We start from the raw sequence: 18,160 nt of genomic DNA, 5'->3' as shown, positions 1-18,160 counted from the left end.
ATAGCTATCTGCTTCTTCCCAACTTCAACATCCTCCTCCTTCAGTCATTTTATCCACTGTTACAAGATTTCCCTCCTACAACACCCTTTTAAGCCTAGCACTTTCCTACACAAAAAACTATGAAAGGTTTCCCATTTTCTCCAACTCCACGTATTCACGGCCCTCCTTGGCCTGGATCCCAACTCACGTCCAGCCATGTGGTCCCCTGTGGAAACTGGCCTTTTCCTCTTCCATGCTTTTGCACCTGGTTTACCCTGAGACTCCCAGCTGTTCTCCAGTGTTCCATTCAGGTGCTTCTTCCAAGTGTGAGGGGGCTTCCTGGAGAAGCAGCCTCCCTCTTCCTTGGATTTTGATAACACAGCATCTGTTTCTCCTGAGTTCTTTACACCGAAGTGCAGTTTTATTTTTATGTTTTTGCATATGGCTTACTTCCCCTCCTGGACCAAGTGTTTTTGTCTCTACCCCCTCTTGCATTCAGCAGGTGTGCCGTGAAAAATGAAGGAGTGTGGGCCGGTGCTGTGGTGCAGTGGGTTAAAGCCCCAGCCTGGAGCACCGGCATCCCATATGGGCGCCAGTTCGAATCCCGGTTGCTCCACTTCCAATCCAGCTCTCTGCTATGGCCTGGGAAAGCAGCAGAGGATGGCCCAAGTCCTTGAGCCCCTGCACCTGCATGGGAGACCCAGAAAAATATCCTGGCTCCTGGCTTCAGATCAGCTCAGCTCTGGCCATTGCAGCCATTCTGGGGAGTGAACCAGCGGAGGGAAGACCTCTCTCTCTCTCTCTCTCTCTCTCTCTCTCTCTCTGACTCTGCTCCTGGCTCCAGCCTGGCCCAGCCCTAAGCTGTTGCAGCCATCTGGGGACTCAACCAGCAAATGGAAAATCTCTCTTTCTGTCTGTCTCTCCATCTCTCTCTGTAACTCTGAATTTAAAATAAATAAATAAATTAAAAAAAAAAAGAAAGAAAGAAACAGACCAGGAACAGGCAACATGGTGTAATGGAAGAAGCACTGAACTGGTGATAAGAGGTTATCTTCTAGATTTTGGCACTCTGACAGCCATGGATAAAACCCATCTCCACTGTGTACATTCAGTTCCTTATCCATTAAAGAGTTTGTGTGGGATGTGTTGACTTCTAAGACTATGTCTCCCTTGACTTGTCAAATCTGTATTCTGTGAGTCTTATTCTATAGCATATACAAGGTACTTTATTTTTTTAAAGATTTATTTATTTATTTGAAAGAGTTACACAGAGAGAAGAGAGGCAGAGAGAAAGAGAGAGAGGTCTTCCATCCGATGGTTCACTCCCCAGATGGCCGTAACAGCCAGTGCTGTGCCATTTCGGAGCCAGGAGCTTTTTCCCAGTCTACCATGTGGGTGCAGGGGCCCAAGGACTTGGGCCATCTTCTACTGCTTTCCTAGGCCATAGCAGAGAGCTGGATTAGAAGTGGAGCAACCGGGTCTCGAACCGGCACCCATATGAAATGCTGGCACTTCAGGCCAGAGTGTTAACCCACTGTGCCACAGCGCCGGCCCCAAGGTACTTTAAAACGTTCATGGAAAATTGAATGAAAAGATAAGTTGGGGTGGACATTTGGCCTAGTAGTTAAGCTGTCTGCCCCCAACTTGTCTTGTTGGGGTTTGATTCCCAGCTCTGGCTTCTGACTCCAACTTCTTGCCAGTGCAGACCCTAGGAGGCAGCAGTGGTGGCTCAAGTAATTGGGTTCCTGCCATCTATGTGGGAGACCTGAATTGAGTTGCCAGGTCCAGTTCAGCCCAGATCTGGCCATTGCAGGCATTTGGGAGTGAACCAGTGGATTGGAGCTATGTCTATGTCTCTCTGTCTCCCTACCTCTCAGATACATAGTTTTTTAATTAAAAAAAAAGATGTTTATTTTGATGCAAAACATTTTTTAAAATCCATGCATAGTTTTTTCATAGTACGCATTTCCATGAACTTTTTGAGGATCCTTGTAGATTGCCTCCTGCTGAGCATACATTTAGTGCTGCTGGTATCTTTCATTTCAGAACCTTCCAGCTATAACTGGAAGCCCCTTGAAGTGTGTCTGTTATCTAGACGTCAGCTGGGTCAGTCTGGCTGTGTGTCTGGCCTCCCAGGGACCCTAAGCTGGGCTGAGTGCTGTGATGGTCCCAGGCTGGTCCTTCCCAGTTGCCTGCCACCTCAGTGCTCCAGGGCGCTCACAGAATGACCGGGAGTGCTAGTCCCCCAAATACTCCAGCTGTCCTGTCTCCACCCCGTGCTTCTGCCTTACCCAGGGCCACCAGGAAGGATGTGTGTGTTCACAGCCAAGTCGACTCTGTTGAGAGTCTAGAGGAACTGCTCTCTGCTCAGTGGCTTTCCAGAGGCGCTGCCTACTGCAGCTGCATCCCATGTTCCCTCCCCAGTGAGATGGAAAGAGCCAGTGAGGGCCTGTACCCTTCAGCCCCTTGGAAGGAAGGAATGGAGAGATCAGCTGCAAGGGAGGAGGGAAAGAACACAGCTTCTGGGAGGGTGAGGAGTCTGCCTTTGGCACTCTTTTGTGGCAGGGGGCCCAGCACTCCCCTAGAGCTGATACAGGACAATACTCTAGCTGTGTCACAGAGGGCTTCGATGGCTTTGCCAGATCCCATTGCTTCTTCATTCAGGGAATGATAGGATTGAAATCCATATTGCAGCATTTGAAAAATTAAGATAAATTAAATGGCATTGAAGTAAATCAGGCTCCTGGAGAATGGTCTAAGGAAAATGTACACAAAGGAAGCTGATCACCAGTTCCCCTTGCTGGCTGGGCAGTGGGGCAGAGGGGTGTCAGCCCTCTCTCCAGGGGTAACTTCACAAGACAGGGGTCAGATGGTTGTCTCTGGGGGCACAGAGACAATGTGTGCCCCAGGCTGCCCTGAGTTTCTCACTCCTTGGACCCCAGCCCTGACTTCTTTTAGACCCTAGGAGCAGTTTTCTGTTGGTCCTTCCTGACATGATACATTCCTTCAGGCTTGGTGGAGAGACCCCTCTGGCAGCCAGAGGACCAAGGTTCGGTTCTGGCTCTGTTATGGGCCTAGTGGCTAAGATGCCTGCGTCTCACATTGGAGTGCTTAGTTTCGATACCTGGCTGCAGCCCCTGGTCTCTTGCCTTCCTGCCAGTGCAGATTCCGGAAGGCTGCAGTAGTGGCACGGGTTCCTACCACCCACTAAGGAGATCCAGATCGCGTTCCTGGCGCCTAGCTTTAATCTGGCCCAACCCCAGCTGTCATGGGCATCTGGGAAGCAAGCCGGTGTAAGGGAGGTGTTGGTGTCTGTCTCTCTCTGCTTCTCAAAGAAATAAATACATCTAGAAAAAGAGACTCTTGGCGGTTAACTGAGCCCCAGTTTCTTCATCTGAACAATCATCCTCATGGGATTAAATGAGATTGTGTGAATGAGAAGGCTACCTACAAAGATAAATGACACACCGAGTTGCTTAGTACGAAGAATTTCAAAAAGTTCCTGGTAAAATGGAATTAAAAGATAAATTTATTTTGGTGCCAAAAATATTGAAGTCCATGCATGGTTTTATCACAATATCTTTTCTCACCAACTTTTGAAAGACCTCTTGCATACATGGATTTGAAAAGTTTTGAACCAAAGCATTTTTTCATTCCACTTTCCGTGAACTTGTTGAAGCCTTTATTGAATGCATAATGATAAATGTCGGTTATCCTTATGCCCTGGCCTGGAGGAAAAATCAGGTGCCAGTGAATGGGCTGTGGTGGGCAGAAGGAACTGTGCATAGGAATGCACTTAGGACTCCTGTCCTAACGCTGTGGGGACCTGTTGGTTCTTCTGAATGAACGAGGCTGCTTGCTCTCTGAGAGCTTTGGCTTTAACCCTTTACCTCTGTCCTCCAACGCTTGCCAGGAAGTTTGGAGTCTTGCTTCACAGATGCGTCCTTCTAAAATCATTTGCTCCCATAGAGTAATCGTACAACCATTCAAATACTCATGGAGCACTCACTGTGCCAGGCCCTCATTGAGACACTGAGTTTACATTCCCTAATTATAAGTGAACAAATAAACACAGCAGTGATTTCGGCGAGTGATGTGTGGTATAAAGGAAACAAGAAGTGATGTGTTAGAGTTCTGTGGGAGGGCTGGTCACCGTTAACAGAAGATGTGCAGGGAAGCCTGAGAAGTGGCATCTGAGACTTGAAGGAAATGAAGAAGTGACCTAAGTGGATATTTAGGGTAAGGATGTTTCCAGCAGAGTAAATACCAAGTCCTAAGGCAGGTACATGGTTGGCATGTTCTAGAAACCTCAGAGAACTCCATCTTGGCTGGAATGGATTGTGGGCAGAGCAAAACAAAGTCAGCATGTTAGATGTTCAAAGAGGAGTCAGTAGGTGCTGCATGAGGAGAGGAGACACAAAGAATGGTGTGATGTAACCGATTTATATTTTTAAAAGATGCTCCTGGCTGTTGTGTGGAGAATAGTCTCTAAGAAGTGGGGCAAGATTGACAGCCGTTGCAGTGACCCAGGCAAGGGAAGAAATCTTGAATCTTCCATAGCTAGAATGTAGTGGGACACATACTTGGCACACAGTTAATCTGAGAGCACATCCAGGTGAATCTTTTTTTTTTTTTAAAGATGTGTTTATTATTTGAGAGGCAGAGTTACAGAGAGAGAGAGAGAGATGGAGAGAGGTCTTCCATCTGCTGGTTCACTCCCCAAATGGCTGCAACAACAGCTGGAGGGGGGCTGATCTGAAGCCAGGAGCCAGGAGCTTCTTCCGGGTCTCCCATAGGAGTACAGGGGTCCAAGCACTTGAGCCATCCTTAGCTGCTTTCCCAAGCCGCTAGCAGGGAGCTGGATCAGAAGTGGAGCAGCCGAGACTTGAACCAGTACCCTTGCGGGATACCAGCACCACAGGCAGAAGCTTAACCTACTATGCCATAGCAACAGTCCCCGCAGAATCTTCAAAGAACTTGCAAATGTGATGAGTATAGATGAAGTGCTCAAAAAATACTTCCTTTTGTGAATCATTGGACAGAATCAGGCTTTCCTGGAGGCACCCTAGGCTTTGAGATAATCTCAGTATTTTGTGTCTTTTAAAAATACTGTTTTTCTTTTTCTAGCTAGCAGTATTTCTTAGAATCAGTGGGTTCCATGGATTCATTTTCTTCTGTGTGCAACTACATTCTATTTTGAAATAGATATGAGAAGTCCAACTCCACCACTTTTGTGATACTCAGTCAGTAATCACAATTCCCCAAACCCATGCTTTTATTTTGATACTGATCATAGAAACTCTTCTGTGTGAAACTGTGGGGTGGGGACCAGACCTGCTTCATCAGTGCGTCTCCAGAGCGTATCCCAGTCTGGGCTGTTGAGCCTACAATTGGTTATTACCTTCACGAGACTGAGAAACACTCTGACATCTTGGTGGAATTTCAAGGACTTCCTCCTGCTCTCCACCTGGAAAACCCAGAACTTCCACTGGTCTCATTTGTCCCACCATTAGAAGAGGTCCTAAAACCAAGCAGAGAGGTCAAGTGGGTGGTTTTGTGTTGATTCAGCTGTTCGTTTGGGCTTAAAGCTCTCTGAATGAGGGCCCGTGGGATGGAGAAGGTGCATGAGGTGGTTGGTGTTTGCTGTGCCGCTTCAGTCCTCCTTCACCATCATCTTCTGTTTTCACTGCGCCCCAGCTTGTGCTGACTCTACTTTTTCTAACTGTAAAGCCCACACCTTCCTCTGCAGCCTTGCTCACCTCGTTCAGGTTCTCATCACCCCCCTCCAAGTACTGTGAGAGTCTGACCTGAACCAGTCTTCCTCTTCCGTTCACTATCACCCTGTAGGTTGCCCATGCAAAGGGAAAACATTGCTCTTGGTCCTCCTATGATTAAAAAACATTCATTGGTTCCATATGGCCTCCTAGCTAATGCCCAGTTTCCCTGGCCGGGCACACAAGGTCCTTTGCCAGTGATGCTTCACATGTCTCTGCAGCTGCTGTCAGGTGCCCCGTCCTTCAACCATGCTGCTCACTCTTGTTCTCCCTCATGCTTCCATGCTCTCTAGCATGGACATCCTCCTTACTGCTTTTTGCTTGAGATGCTCTGGCTTCGCCACAGTTCACTCATGCTTATTCCTCAAATCCTAGACCTCATGTTACCTGGTTCATGGAGTTGGCTCTGCTGATCCCAGGCGGTGTTAAACCTTCCCTCCTTGTGCATTCTTGGCACACTGCACATGCTTCAGAATCTAATACTTGTTTTGTTGTAATTATTTGGTTTTCTGTCACTGTTCTCCAGTGAAGTGTGTGGTTCTCAAGGGGGATTATCTTTTGTTCATATTACTCAAATTTGAAAAAACCTTGCTCGCAGCATCTCTGACAGATGGTTCTCCAGCCTCCATTTGAACACGGCCAAGGGTGGGAGAAGTCACTGGATATTATCCCTTCTATTTTTGCACCTTCATTCAGGGCATCCATTCATTCAATAAATGTATGCTTAGCATCTGCTATATGCATGACACTAATTTAGACACTGGGGATACAAAAATATGATATAAAAATTCCTACTCTTTTGGAGCTTATGTTCTATTTTTTTTTTTTCCTTTTTAGCATGTGGGGAAAAGCTGAGCTTGGAAGAAATTAGAGTAGCCTCACTGTAATCCATTGAAAGTCAATCTGTGACACATTGGCTGAGTTTCATACAAATGCATGCACGAAGGAATGAGTGAATGAGTGGATGAATAAACAAAAGACCGTGAGGAAGTGTGAAGTTGATTTAAGTTATCATCCCGGAAAGGAAAATAACTGGACACATGTTGCAAATGGACAAGTGGCATCATTTTCCTATAAAGATAAGGGAACTGTGGGTCTTTTATGTTTGCTCAGTGAAAAGTATAAACCAAGCAGATGGGCAGGTGGAAGAAGAAACAAAGAGAAAAGCTGCTTATATGGGGGGAGGGGCTTATGCTATTTTTGGCAGGGTAGGGAAGCAAGTGAGAGTCCATGAAGGTGGGCTCTTTGTCCAGGAAATGCAAAGGCCTTGTGAGTGAACTCATGATCCCCTGAGGGCCCTCCTCCCAGTTCAAACAGAGTCTCTCATGGTTGGAATCCCTGAGATTGTCTTGCTTGTCTTCCCTCCAGAATTATCAACCTAAAAACAGAAAGACCCAGGCTCCTCTCCTGGAGGGTACGTAAGTTAGGTCTGGAGTAGAATCCAGAGTTCTCCAGAGTTGTGCTGACTCCCAGCCATCTCTAGAAGTGGCCCGGTTTGGACGCTGTCTGGTTAGAGCGTACCTTCAGGGCAGATGTAGGTTCAGCAACTGGAGAAGCAGAAGTTCAATTAAGCTGAGCAAAGCCTTCTCTCTTCCTAGCCCCTGGCCTGCTCTCAGAGTTTGTGACTCCCCAGATCTGAGAAGGACTTGCAGAGGGCAAAGTCCTTTGACTTCCCCAAGTCCAGTAAGCTTTAGGAATCTTTGAATCATAGAATTTTAGAAGCAGAGAAGATATGTGGGATCAAGTTCAACCTCTTAGCATGCTCTGTAGAGTTTTACTGAGTGTGACTATGCACTGTTACAAAAAACAAAACCTCGCCCACATGGAGCTTCCAGAAGAGTGTGGAAGATGGACGTGTAAAGATAAATGTAGGCCATTGGAGGGTGAACCAACGGCAAAGGAAGACCTTTCTCTCTGTCTCTCTCTCTCACTGTCCACTCTGCCTGTCAAAAAAAAAAAAAAAAAAAAAAAAAAAAGATAAATGTAAACAGTGCAGTGTAACAAGTGCTTCAGCGGTGGTCAGTGTGTTGGAGGGAGCCAAGGGAGTAAAGGACTCACTTCGAGGAAGAGGGCATGGTCATGGATGTCCTCCCAGAAGAGTCAGAGCTTTCTGGTGCCCTGGCTTCTTGACTTGAAAGAGTCTTCAAGTTCCTCCCCTCTGCTGCCTCCATCCTTTTCATCCCTGGGGCTAAAAGCAGATTTGGTATTTGATGTACCAGCTTTCAGGCCCTGCAGTGCCGCTTGCCTAGCTAACAGACTTTGGGTGAATTCTTCAACGTTGAGCCCTCATCTCCTCCTTTCTAAATCAGAAAATAATACATTTCTCATTGTGGGGTTTTGAGGAATTAAATAGCAGATGTAAAAGTTCCTAGAGGGGGCTGGGGCCAGTGTGGTGGCGTGGTGGGTGGGTAGAGCCCGCATCCCATGTGGGCGCTGGTTCAAGTCCCAGCTGCTCCGCTTGCAGTCCAGCTCTCTGCTGTGGCCTGGGAAAGCAGTGGAGGACGGTCCAAGCCTGCGTCCCATATTAGAGTACCTGGTTTTGATTCCTGGCTCTGGATTCTGATTCCAGCTGCCTTCTAATGAATACTCTGGGAGGCAGCAGTGATGGCTCGAGTAATTGGGTCCCTACCATCCATGTGGGAGACCTAGACCTGAGCCATTGCAGGCATTTTGGGAGTGGGGGAGTGAGTCGGCATTAGGATCTCTCTTTCTCTCTCTCTCTCTCTCAAATAAATGAATAAATAAATAAATAAATAGTTCCTAGTGTGGTGCAAGCCATAGAGCAGTGCTTGATAAATGGATGCAATTCTTGTTGTCATCGTCATATTTTTTTAAGTCTTTGGTTCGTAAAGCAGGAGGAGACAGAGGCCTCTTGGTGCCCTGGCCTAAGGGTCTTTCTCATCTAGTGCGGTAGTGCCTGGGAGAATGTCAGCAGGAGATTATCCATGGAGCTATCACATGGCTCAATGTCATTAAGTGTCTGAAAGGCCTCAGGGAAGGTAACATAACAATTGCATGAGGTTGGAGAAGCAAGAACAGTATGCAAGGGATATTGCCTCACATGCTGCTGCACGATTCTCTGTGTTAAAGCACCCCGCTTCGTTGCAGCCACCACTCACATAGATTGAGGCAGCTTCAGAGCCACCAACCTGAGATCTTAGAGCATGACAAGAAAAAGGGCTTACTCCCCAGGATGCACTTGTAATCAATTATTCCAGTAATTACTTGGTTGTCTTTGATCATCATCTGAAGATAAACCTGCAAAGCTGGGATGAGGTGCAGCTTGTTCATGGCTGACTCTCAGTTGCTAGCGAGCACAGTGTTTGGGCAAAGAGCAGTCATTTAAGAAATGGACTTGATCCAAGGGCTTTGGCAAAGCCAGAATGTAGGCTCCCCTTGACTTTTTCTTGGCTCTGTCTTCCCACCTCCCTGCCCCCCTTAGCTCCCTCTCTGACCCTCTGAAGTCTCCTTGAGAGTCTACAGTCCATGTGTTCCTGCCTTTCACACAGCTCTTGGCCAACCCAACCTAAATATGTTGTTTTACTTCTTTGTTTTCCTGTAATCAAAGCGTCTTTGACTCGTAGGAACTATAGAGATGTCTGACCCAACCTGAGCATTACAGATAAGGAAACTGACGCCTTCAAAGGGTCACCCACTCTTTTTTTTTATTTTGTATTTTTTGACAGGCAGAGTTAGACAGTGAGAGAGAGAGAGACAGAGAGAAAGGTCTTCCTTCTGTTGGTTCACCCCTCACATGGCTGCTATGGTCGGCTTGCTGCACTGACGCGAAGCCAGGAGCCAGGTGCTTCCTCCTGGTCTCCCATGCAGGTGCAGGGCCCAAGGACCTGGACCATCCTCCACTGCACTCCCAGGCCACAGCAGAGAGCTGGCCTGGAAGAGGAGCGACCAGGACAGAATCCGGCGCCCCGACCGGGACTAGAACCTGGGGTGCCGGCGCCGCAGGCGGAGGATTAGCCTAGTGAGCCGCGGCGCCGGCCCCAGCTGGACTCCTAATTCCATCTTCCTGCTAATACACACACATTGAGAAGCAGCAGAGCATGGCTCAACTAGTTGAGTCCCTCCACTCACACGGGATACCAGTTTGAGTTCCTGGCTCCTGGCTTGGCCTGACCCAGTCCTGCCTGTTGTGGACATTTGGTGAGCAAACCAGCAGTTTGTCCCTCCCCCTTCCTCTCAAATAAATAAAATGAATAATTTAAACATGGGTATTATGGTAACAGTAGCTTCTTCACCTTGAAGATTCAGAAAGATAATAATGCAGGAAAGGCATTGTGCAGTTTTGTGTTTCTTCCTTGGATCCAGGTTCCCGTTGTGACCATCAGCTCTAAGCAGCAGAGGTTACAGTGTTCCTGCTCTTGAGAGAGCAGGGAGTTCAGCTCCTGTGTTTCTCAGACTGTTGCTTTGCAGCGAAGATCTCTGCACTGATTCTCACCTCCTGTAGGCAGAGCAAGTGCAGGAGCAGAATAGTGGCCTTGAACTTGGCTAACATGTTGGAGCCAGTGTTGCCTGGCTGCACCTAAAACTCTAATGTAAACTGGCTATGATGCCCGTGTAGGGGCTCAGATGTAGAAGCAGAGCAGGATGACTTTACTCAGGCTGGTGACAGGCCCAGAGCAGTGTTCCCATTGGAGAAAGTGGAGGGCATAGCGGGAGGGAGAATTTGCTTGGTCTGGCCTGGTGGCACTGTTTTATTAATGATCTGGAGGAGCAGAGGAACAGTGACTTTAATTAAATTTGCCAGTGATATTAAAAGATGTCAGGAGCCACTGCTGAGGACACAGACACCTTGCAGATGGCCCTGAGGGGGCGGGGGTGTCAGGAAAAAAGACAGAGAGGAGAGGCTTTGGCTTGAACCAGTGCTCAGTTTGGCTGAGAGGGAGGAATGTGACCTGTGGGTGGAGGGTCCTCATCTGTGGACCTACCACAGCTTCACCCTCCTTATCTGAGTCTGTTCCATTTGCAGTTGCTTCCTACCTGATCTTCCTGCTCTAGTCTTGCCCCCTTACAACCATCCTAAACCCTTTAGTGAAATTGGTTATTCTACAAAACAAATCAGACCCTGTCATTCTGCTGCTTAAAATCCCTTCATGGGCTTCTCACTGCCTTTCGGCTAAAATCCCATCCTTGCAACCTGGCCTCTAAGACTTGCCAGGAGCAAAGGAGTCTTCTATGGTCAGCCTCAGCTTCCGAGCCTCCTGCCTCACCCTGCGTTCCTCGTTATCCCATGGCCACAACGGGCTTTCCCATGTCTGCCTGTCTGCTGGACTCCAGCTATTCTCTTTGACTCAAATGCCCTTCCTACTTTCTTTTTCTCTTTTTGACTAAAGCTCACTCATGCTTGAAGACTCATTTCAGGGATCACCTCCTTCGGAACGCCTCCCTGAATCCCCAAGCTGGCTCAGGGCCTGCTCAGTCCTCTCCCAGCATTCTGCCTTTACCTCTGCTTTTGAATTGAAGAGTTTCTGTGTGTCTCCCTCCCCCTGCTCCACTGTACCTTTGAGGGCAAACCCCTGCCTGATTTTTCATTTTGCCCACCAGTGTCTAGTGCCAGGCTCAGCGAAGCACGGGCTTTTGTCAGGGGTTGTCAAACTGAACTGAAGAGAATGTTCAGGTGGGAGACTGTAGCAGGCAGCCAGGACACCCCCAGTAAACCTGCCAGTGGCTAGCCTCTTCTGTGAGGGGACAGTCAGTCACATGGCTGCTGAGTCCATACCAGCTGGATTGGGGAATCACAGTTCTACAGCCAAGTGGGACATCTTTGTAAAATGGAGTGGTTAAGGCACATTTTATGTCATCAGCGTGCTTGTTCTGGGCCACTCTTCCTTCCTGTATACTTTGAATAAGTGACTTAACTAAGACACAAGTTTCCAGAATGTAAAATAGGGATGAAAACATGAGTAATTTCATAGAGTTGGTATGAAAATTACATGAGTACTTAGCATTATGTATACAATCAACACGTATAAATGTTAATTGCTATCATTAATATCTGTTGTTATCTGGGGAGGTCCACAGGGTCTCCAATGGAGTCCTGGACCTGAGTATGCCACAGGTCATTTGGGATCCATCTCACTGGTGTCTGGGCCCGGAGCAATAGCACCAAAGAAATGACCATTGACTTGGTCATGGAAGCTGCCTTCTCTCCCTCTGGTATCTCAGCCAGAAACAATTTCCTGGGAGGAACAGAAAGAGCAACTGGGAATTCCCAGGGCATTTTCCACCAAAATTTCTAAAACCTGGATTCAGGCATTCACTAACCACCTCTTGCCTGTCTTCTTTTGTCCTTTCCTTCCTTTGTCTTTCTAAACTGGCTTCTGATTCTACCCACAGGGTAGCATATTCCACCCTCCTAGACGCCCAGCACCAGTGTCTGCAAGGCCAAGGGCGAATAAAGACCTTGAGCCACATTAATTCTCCTAGCGCCAGTGACCCCATCAATCAGGATAACGCTATAACCCGAGTGCTCCATGTCCTTTTCCCCCAGAAGGCCAACTCTCTTCCTTCACCTGTGGATACCTCGTCCCCTTGGGGCTGCCACCTCCCATCACCACATGGCTCCTGATTAAACAGCTGCTTCAGCTGTGTCCAAGTTCTGTCCCCTTCTGCACAAGGCATATCAGCATTGACAACGTCAGGGTGCTCGGAGGTCACGGCAAGGAGCCACAATCACTCTGTGCATTTCTGCAGGTGGGTGAGTGTCTAACCTGGGGATGAGGCTCTCTGTGCACATCAGAGTTACGAGAGCTTTGCCAACCATTGAAAGTGGATGCCGAGGCCGGCGCCGCGGCTCACTAGGCTAATCCTCCGCCTGCAGTGCCAGCACCCCGAGTTCTAGTCCCGGTCGGGGTGCTGGATTCTGTCCCAGTTGCCCCTCTTCCAGTCCAGCTCTCTGCTGTGGCCCGGGAGTGCAGTGGAGGATGGCCCAAGTCCTTGGGCCCTGCACCCGCATGGGAGACCAGGAGAAGCACCTGGCTCCTGGCTTCGGTCAGCGCAATGCAACGGCTGCAGCGCGTCGGCCGCGGTGGCTGTTGGAGGGTGAATCAATGGCAAAAGGAAGACCTTTCTCTCTGTCTCTCTCTCTCTCACTGTCCACTCTGCCTGTCAAAATAAATAAATAAATAAATAAATAAATAAAAATAAATAAATAAAATGGATGCCTAACATCTTCAGTCACCCAGCTCTTCCACAGTCATCCTCATGGCATCTTCTCCGACTTTAGTAGCTGGACCAGTGGGGAACGTGGGCCTCAGCATTGGCTGCCGTTCTGGGGCACAGGAAACCAAGTTAATCCACAGAGTCCTTTGGAAGAGAGGCCTTTCTGGTTATAGCAGGCACCTGGCATACTATGTCCCAAAGGGAGTTTCTCTTTGATTACAAGCTTAAAGGATTTAAAGAGGTCTGACATAGCTTCTAAATGATAGTCAGAATTTGTCCATAAGCTTGCCATGTATTTCCAAAACAAATGCTGTGATTTAGATCATAAAATGTTTTTTTTTAAAAAAAATCTTATTTATTTATTTATTTGAGAGGTAGAATTACAGAGAGAGGGAGAGACAAAGAAAGTTCTTCTATCTGCTGGTTCACTCCCCCAAATGGCTGCAACGACTGGCGCTGGGCTGATCTGAAGCCAGGATTTTCCTCTGGGTCTCCCATATGGGTGCAGGGGCCCAAGGACTTGGACCATCTTCCACTGTTTTCCCAGGCCATTAGCAGAAAGCTGGATTGGAAGTGGAGCAACCAGGACTCAAACTGGCATCCATATGGAATGCCAGCGCTGTTACCCACTATGCCACAGTGCCAGCCCCATATCTTTCTTTTTTAAAAAAATTATTTATTTAGATGACAGAGTACAAATATATATATATATATACACACACACACACAAGTATATATGTATACACACGTGTGTGTGTGTGTGAGAGAGAGAGAGAGAGTAGAGAGAGAGAGAGAGAGAGAGAGGTATCTTCCATTCATTAGTTCATGCCCCAAATGGCTGCAGTAGCCAGGGTTAGGCCTGCTGAAACCAGGAGCACGGAGCTCCATCTAGGTCTCCCACATGGATGACAAGGGCCCAAGTACTTGAGCCATTTTTTGCTGCTTTCCCAGGCACATTAGCACTGAGCTGGATCAGTAGAGCAGCTGGAACTCAAATTAGTGCTCCAATATGGGATTCCATTTTTGCAAGCAGCAGCTTAACTCACTGTGCCACAACACTGGGCCCTCCATTTCTGTTTTCTTTCCATTCACTTTGTACTCACCTTTTAGTGGTGTGAGGTCAGCACATGAGGCTATATTTCACCCCCAGATCTTGTCTCTATTAACCAATAGCTGATTTGCTTTATTAATAGTAAGTTGTACCATTTGGATCTTTCCATGTTTGAGTTAAGAATTGGAGTTACTGGTTGATATTTATCATCCTGTAACCAACTGCCTGAACCATCCATGAGTGTATTTCGTTGGCGTGTTTAGAGCTGCTGTGGACTCAGCCTTGGGCACACTGTACAGGACTTCAGTTGAGCTACAGGGCAGTAGTATTCCCTGTGAATGGGCTCTTTCAGTTTCCCACACTCAGAATCATCACTCGCCTCCCGAAGTTTTGAATTTGGGGAGAAAGTTTTTAACCTACACACAGAGCAAAGTATTCTCTCTTGGGGGACTAACCCATGGTAATGTAATTCAGTATGTACCCTTGCCCCAAACTTATTTTATGCAAAATTCTCGAGCATGATGATAATGGAACAAGGAAGGCTGAGAACCCTAGAAACAGCTTCAGTGGCAGTGAAGATGCAGGCCTGTCTTATCCGTGGTCTGTCTTCAGTTGAGTCTTGAGAGTCTCACAGATTGCACTGGGGTTGGAAGGTAAGACTAGAAGGGTATCACTTGTGTTTCCATTACCAGTATTCCCAGCTATCTCAAGCCATTCTTTAACTCTGTCTCCCCAGCTGATAGTTTTGAGGACAGAACAGCAATTGGTGCCTCCCAATGACGTCTGTTTTTCCAAGTGAGGTACTGCCCCAAAGTTCATGCCTTGTATCACCCAAGGTGAAGCCTCCTTTTGTGTTGGTGGGAACCTACCCTTTGCTGACCCAATTTCTCAAGCCTTTTCCTGCCCCTCTGATCTTTCCTAGGTCTCTGGCCTGTCAGGAGGACCCTTGGTGCTGCGGTGGAAGCCAGCGGCTAAGTCTCGTGTATGGCGTGGTTAAGGTTGCAGCCTCTCACCTCTGCCTTCCTCCATTTTGGGCTGGTTACTTTTGTGCTCTTCCTGAACGGTCTTCGGGCAGAGGCTGGTGGCTCAGGGGATGTGCCCGGCACAGGGCAGAACAATGAGTCCTGTTCGGGGTCATCAGACTGCAAAGAGGGTGTCATCCTACCCATCTGGTATCCGGAGAACCCTTCCCTTGGGGACAAGATTGCCAGGGTCATTGTCTATTTCGTAGCCCTGATATACATGTTTCTAGGGGTGTCCATCATTGCTGACCGTTTCATGGCATCTATTGAGGTCATCACCTCTCAGGAGAGAGAGGTGACTATCAGAAAGCCCAATGGAGAGACCAGCACAACCACGATTCGGGTCTGGAATGAAACTGTCTCCAACCTGACTCTTATGGCTCTGGGTTCCTCCGCTCCCGAAATACTCCTCTCTTTAATTGAGGTGTGTGGTCACGGGTTCATTGCTGGTGATCTGGGACCTTCCACCATTGTAGGCAGCGCAGCCTTCAACATGTTCATTATCATTGGCATCTGTGTCTACGTGATCCCGGATGGAGAGACACGCAAGATCAAGCACTTACGAGTCTTCTTCGTCACCGCTGCTTGGAGTATCTTTGCCTACATCTGGCTCTATATGATCCTGGCAGTCTTCTCCCCTGGTGTGGTTCAGGTTTGGGAAGGCCTCCTCACTCTCTTCTTCTTCCCGGTGTGTGTCCTTCTGGCCTGGGTGGCAGATAAACGACTGCTGTTCTACAAATACATGCACAAAAAGTACCGCACAGATAAACACCGGGGAATTATCATAGAGACTGAGGGTGAGCACCCCAAGGGCATTGAGATGGATGGGAAAATGATGAATTCCCACTTCCTGGATGGGAACCTGGTGCCCCTGGAAGGGAAGGAAGTGGATGAGTCCCGCAGGGAGATGATCCGGATTCTCAAGGATCTGAAGCAGAAGCATCCAGAGAAGGACTTGGATCAGTTGGTGGAGATGGCCAATTACTATGCCCTTTCCCACCAGCAGAAGAGCCGCGCCTTCTACCGGATCCAGGCCACCCGCATGATGACGGGCGCAGGCAACATCCTGAAGAAGCACGCGGCAGAACAAGCCAAGAAGGCGTCCAGCATGAGTGAGGTGCACACCGACGAGCCGGAGGACTTTGTCTCCAAGATCTTCTTTGACCCATGTTCTTACCAGTGTCTGGAGAACTGTGGGGCCGTGCTCCTGACAGTGGTGAGGAAAGGGGGAGACATGTCCAAGACCATGTATGTGGACTACAAAACAGAGGATGGTTCTGCCAATGCCGGGGCTGACTATGAGTTCACTGAGGGCACCGTGGTGCTGAAGCCAGGAGAGACGCAGAAGGAGTTCTCCGTGGGCATCATTGATGACGACATTTTCGAGGAAGACGAGCACTTCTTTGTGAGGCTGAGCAACGTCCGCGTAGAGGAGGAGCAGCTGGAGGAGGGGATGCCTCCAACCATGCTCAACAGTCTTCCCTTGCCTCAAGCTGTCCTAGCGTCCCCTTGTGTGGCCACAGTGACTATCTTGGATGATGACCATGCAGGCATCTTCACTTTTGAGTGTGACACTGTTCACGTCAGTGAGAGTATTGGTGTTATGGAGGTCAAGGTTCTGCGGACCTCAGGTGCCCGGGGCACAGTCATCGTCCCCTTTAGGACAGTGGAAGGGACAGCCAAGGGTGGTGGTGAGGACTTTGAAGACACATACGGGGAGCTGGAATTCCAGAATGACGAGACTGTGTAAGTGACCTCTTTGTATTCTCCGCCTCCCCACTCCATCTCTTGCCTTCTCTTTCTGTCCCTCTGTTCCCTTCTTCGGACGCTCTTGCTTGTGTCTGTGCTAACATCAAACTTTGGTTCTGTCACAGGTGTGTGGGATCAGCAGACACTACCGGCCAGGTTCTGCTTCCAAACCCCCTTCCAGTTTTCTCTCGTTAAATTGTGGCTGGACAAGGAATCTGGTGACAGGGCCTCTGGGTACAGGATACTTTGTCCACTGAATGATGGCCGGTGGGGGTGTGGCTTGACCAGTATTTTGTGATAGCGGAATTTGGAGGGTTCTGTGACTAAACAGGAGCTTGGAAGCTGCTTATTAGGCCTCTCCTTTCTGCCCACCTCATACCAAAAGCTTCTGAACTTTGAAACCAGTCTTTTCTGTTCTGTGGTAGGGATAGCCCACTCAGGACACTCCCAAGGGAACAGGCGGCATTGGCTGGTCCCATTCTGCAGTTGGATAGCCAAGTGACAGGCACCTTGGAAATTGTAAAATTTATTAAAAGGCCCGTGTGCTGTTTTACAGTGCAGGGTTCCCCAGCCTAGGTGAGCTGGACCGGTCTGACTCGTGTCCTGGAGGTATGTTGGAGAAGTAGTGCTCCCAGGGCAGTCTCGGCTCTAAACTCTGAAATATGGCCACGCAGTGAAGAAGAAGCCTTTTCAGAACTGTGGGAGAAAAATCCATCTTCTGTGGGGTCATCTTTCACAGTCCTTGGCTCTCCTGAGATACTTCTTGAGTTACTGATACATGTAGTCTCTCAGAGACCACAGGTGTCTCTGTGACCCTACAGTGTCTCCCCCAGTGAGCCTTCTTGCAGATGGGGTGTACTGTTCTTTTCCTAGCTGGAGGGCTTTGAAAAAGAAAACAGACTGCCTTTTTCCTGGGATTTACAGCCTACGAGATGGTAGACTTTCTAGGGTGGCCGAGTAGGATGGAGATGAGAAAGGGGAGCCTGTCTCTGAATTCCTGTTGGTTTGCACAAGCAACAAGGAGAAGCCGCAGATGCTGTGAAGGGTACAAAAAGGGAGATGTGCAATTGCCTTGAGAACCTGAGATGAAACCATACGGCTTCTACAAGAGGGAGGGAAGGAACGCCCCGGAAAGAGGGATCTTCAGACACAGGAAGAAGTGTCCTAGAAGTCCTTCTTCAAAAAGGGCGGGTTCTGCTGACTATGGAGCTGAGTGACCCCCGGGACTCTGCTCCTGCCCCAATTCAAATCCCTTGCTAATCATGTGACTTTGGGCAAGTCATTTGGTGGTTCTGGAACTACCTGTCTCACATGCAAAGTGGGAATAACATTATGTTCCTTGCCTGGAGGCAGGGTGCGATCTTTCTGGAGTTCCTTCCCGATCTGGGATTGTCTGGAGCATTGACACA

At 48.4% G+C, this 18,160-nt stretch overlaps 1 protein-coding gene across 11 annotated transcripts in view; it reads left to right on the top strand.

The window, feature by feature from the left end:
* SLC8A3 (solute carrier family 8 member A3) overlaps window positions 1-18,160 on the top strand; it is a 162,457-nt gene that overhangs the window by 6,069 nt on the left and 138,228 nt on the right. For all 11 annotated transcript variants that reach the window (XM_070065152.1, XM_070065150.1, XM_008248556.4 and 8 more), the window contains exon 2: window positions 14,903-16,748. In XM_070065152.1, the coding sequence (XP_069921253.1) occupies window positions 14,965-16,748 (1,784 nt within the window). In that variant the 5' untranslated portion in view covers window positions 14,903-14,964. The remainder of the gene's footprint in view (window positions 1-14,902; window positions 16,749-18,160) is intronic.

The sequence above is a fragment of the Oryctolagus cuniculus genome, chromosome 20 (genome assembly GCF_964237555.1).
Source record: "Oryctolagus cuniculus chromosome 20, mOryCun1.1, whole genome shotgun sequence".
Lineage (NCBI taxonomy): Eukaryota > Metazoa > Chordata > Mammalia > Lagomorpha > Leporidae > Oryctolagus > Oryctolagus cuniculus.
This window is presented reverse-complemented; position numbering and strand designations above follow the sequence as displayed.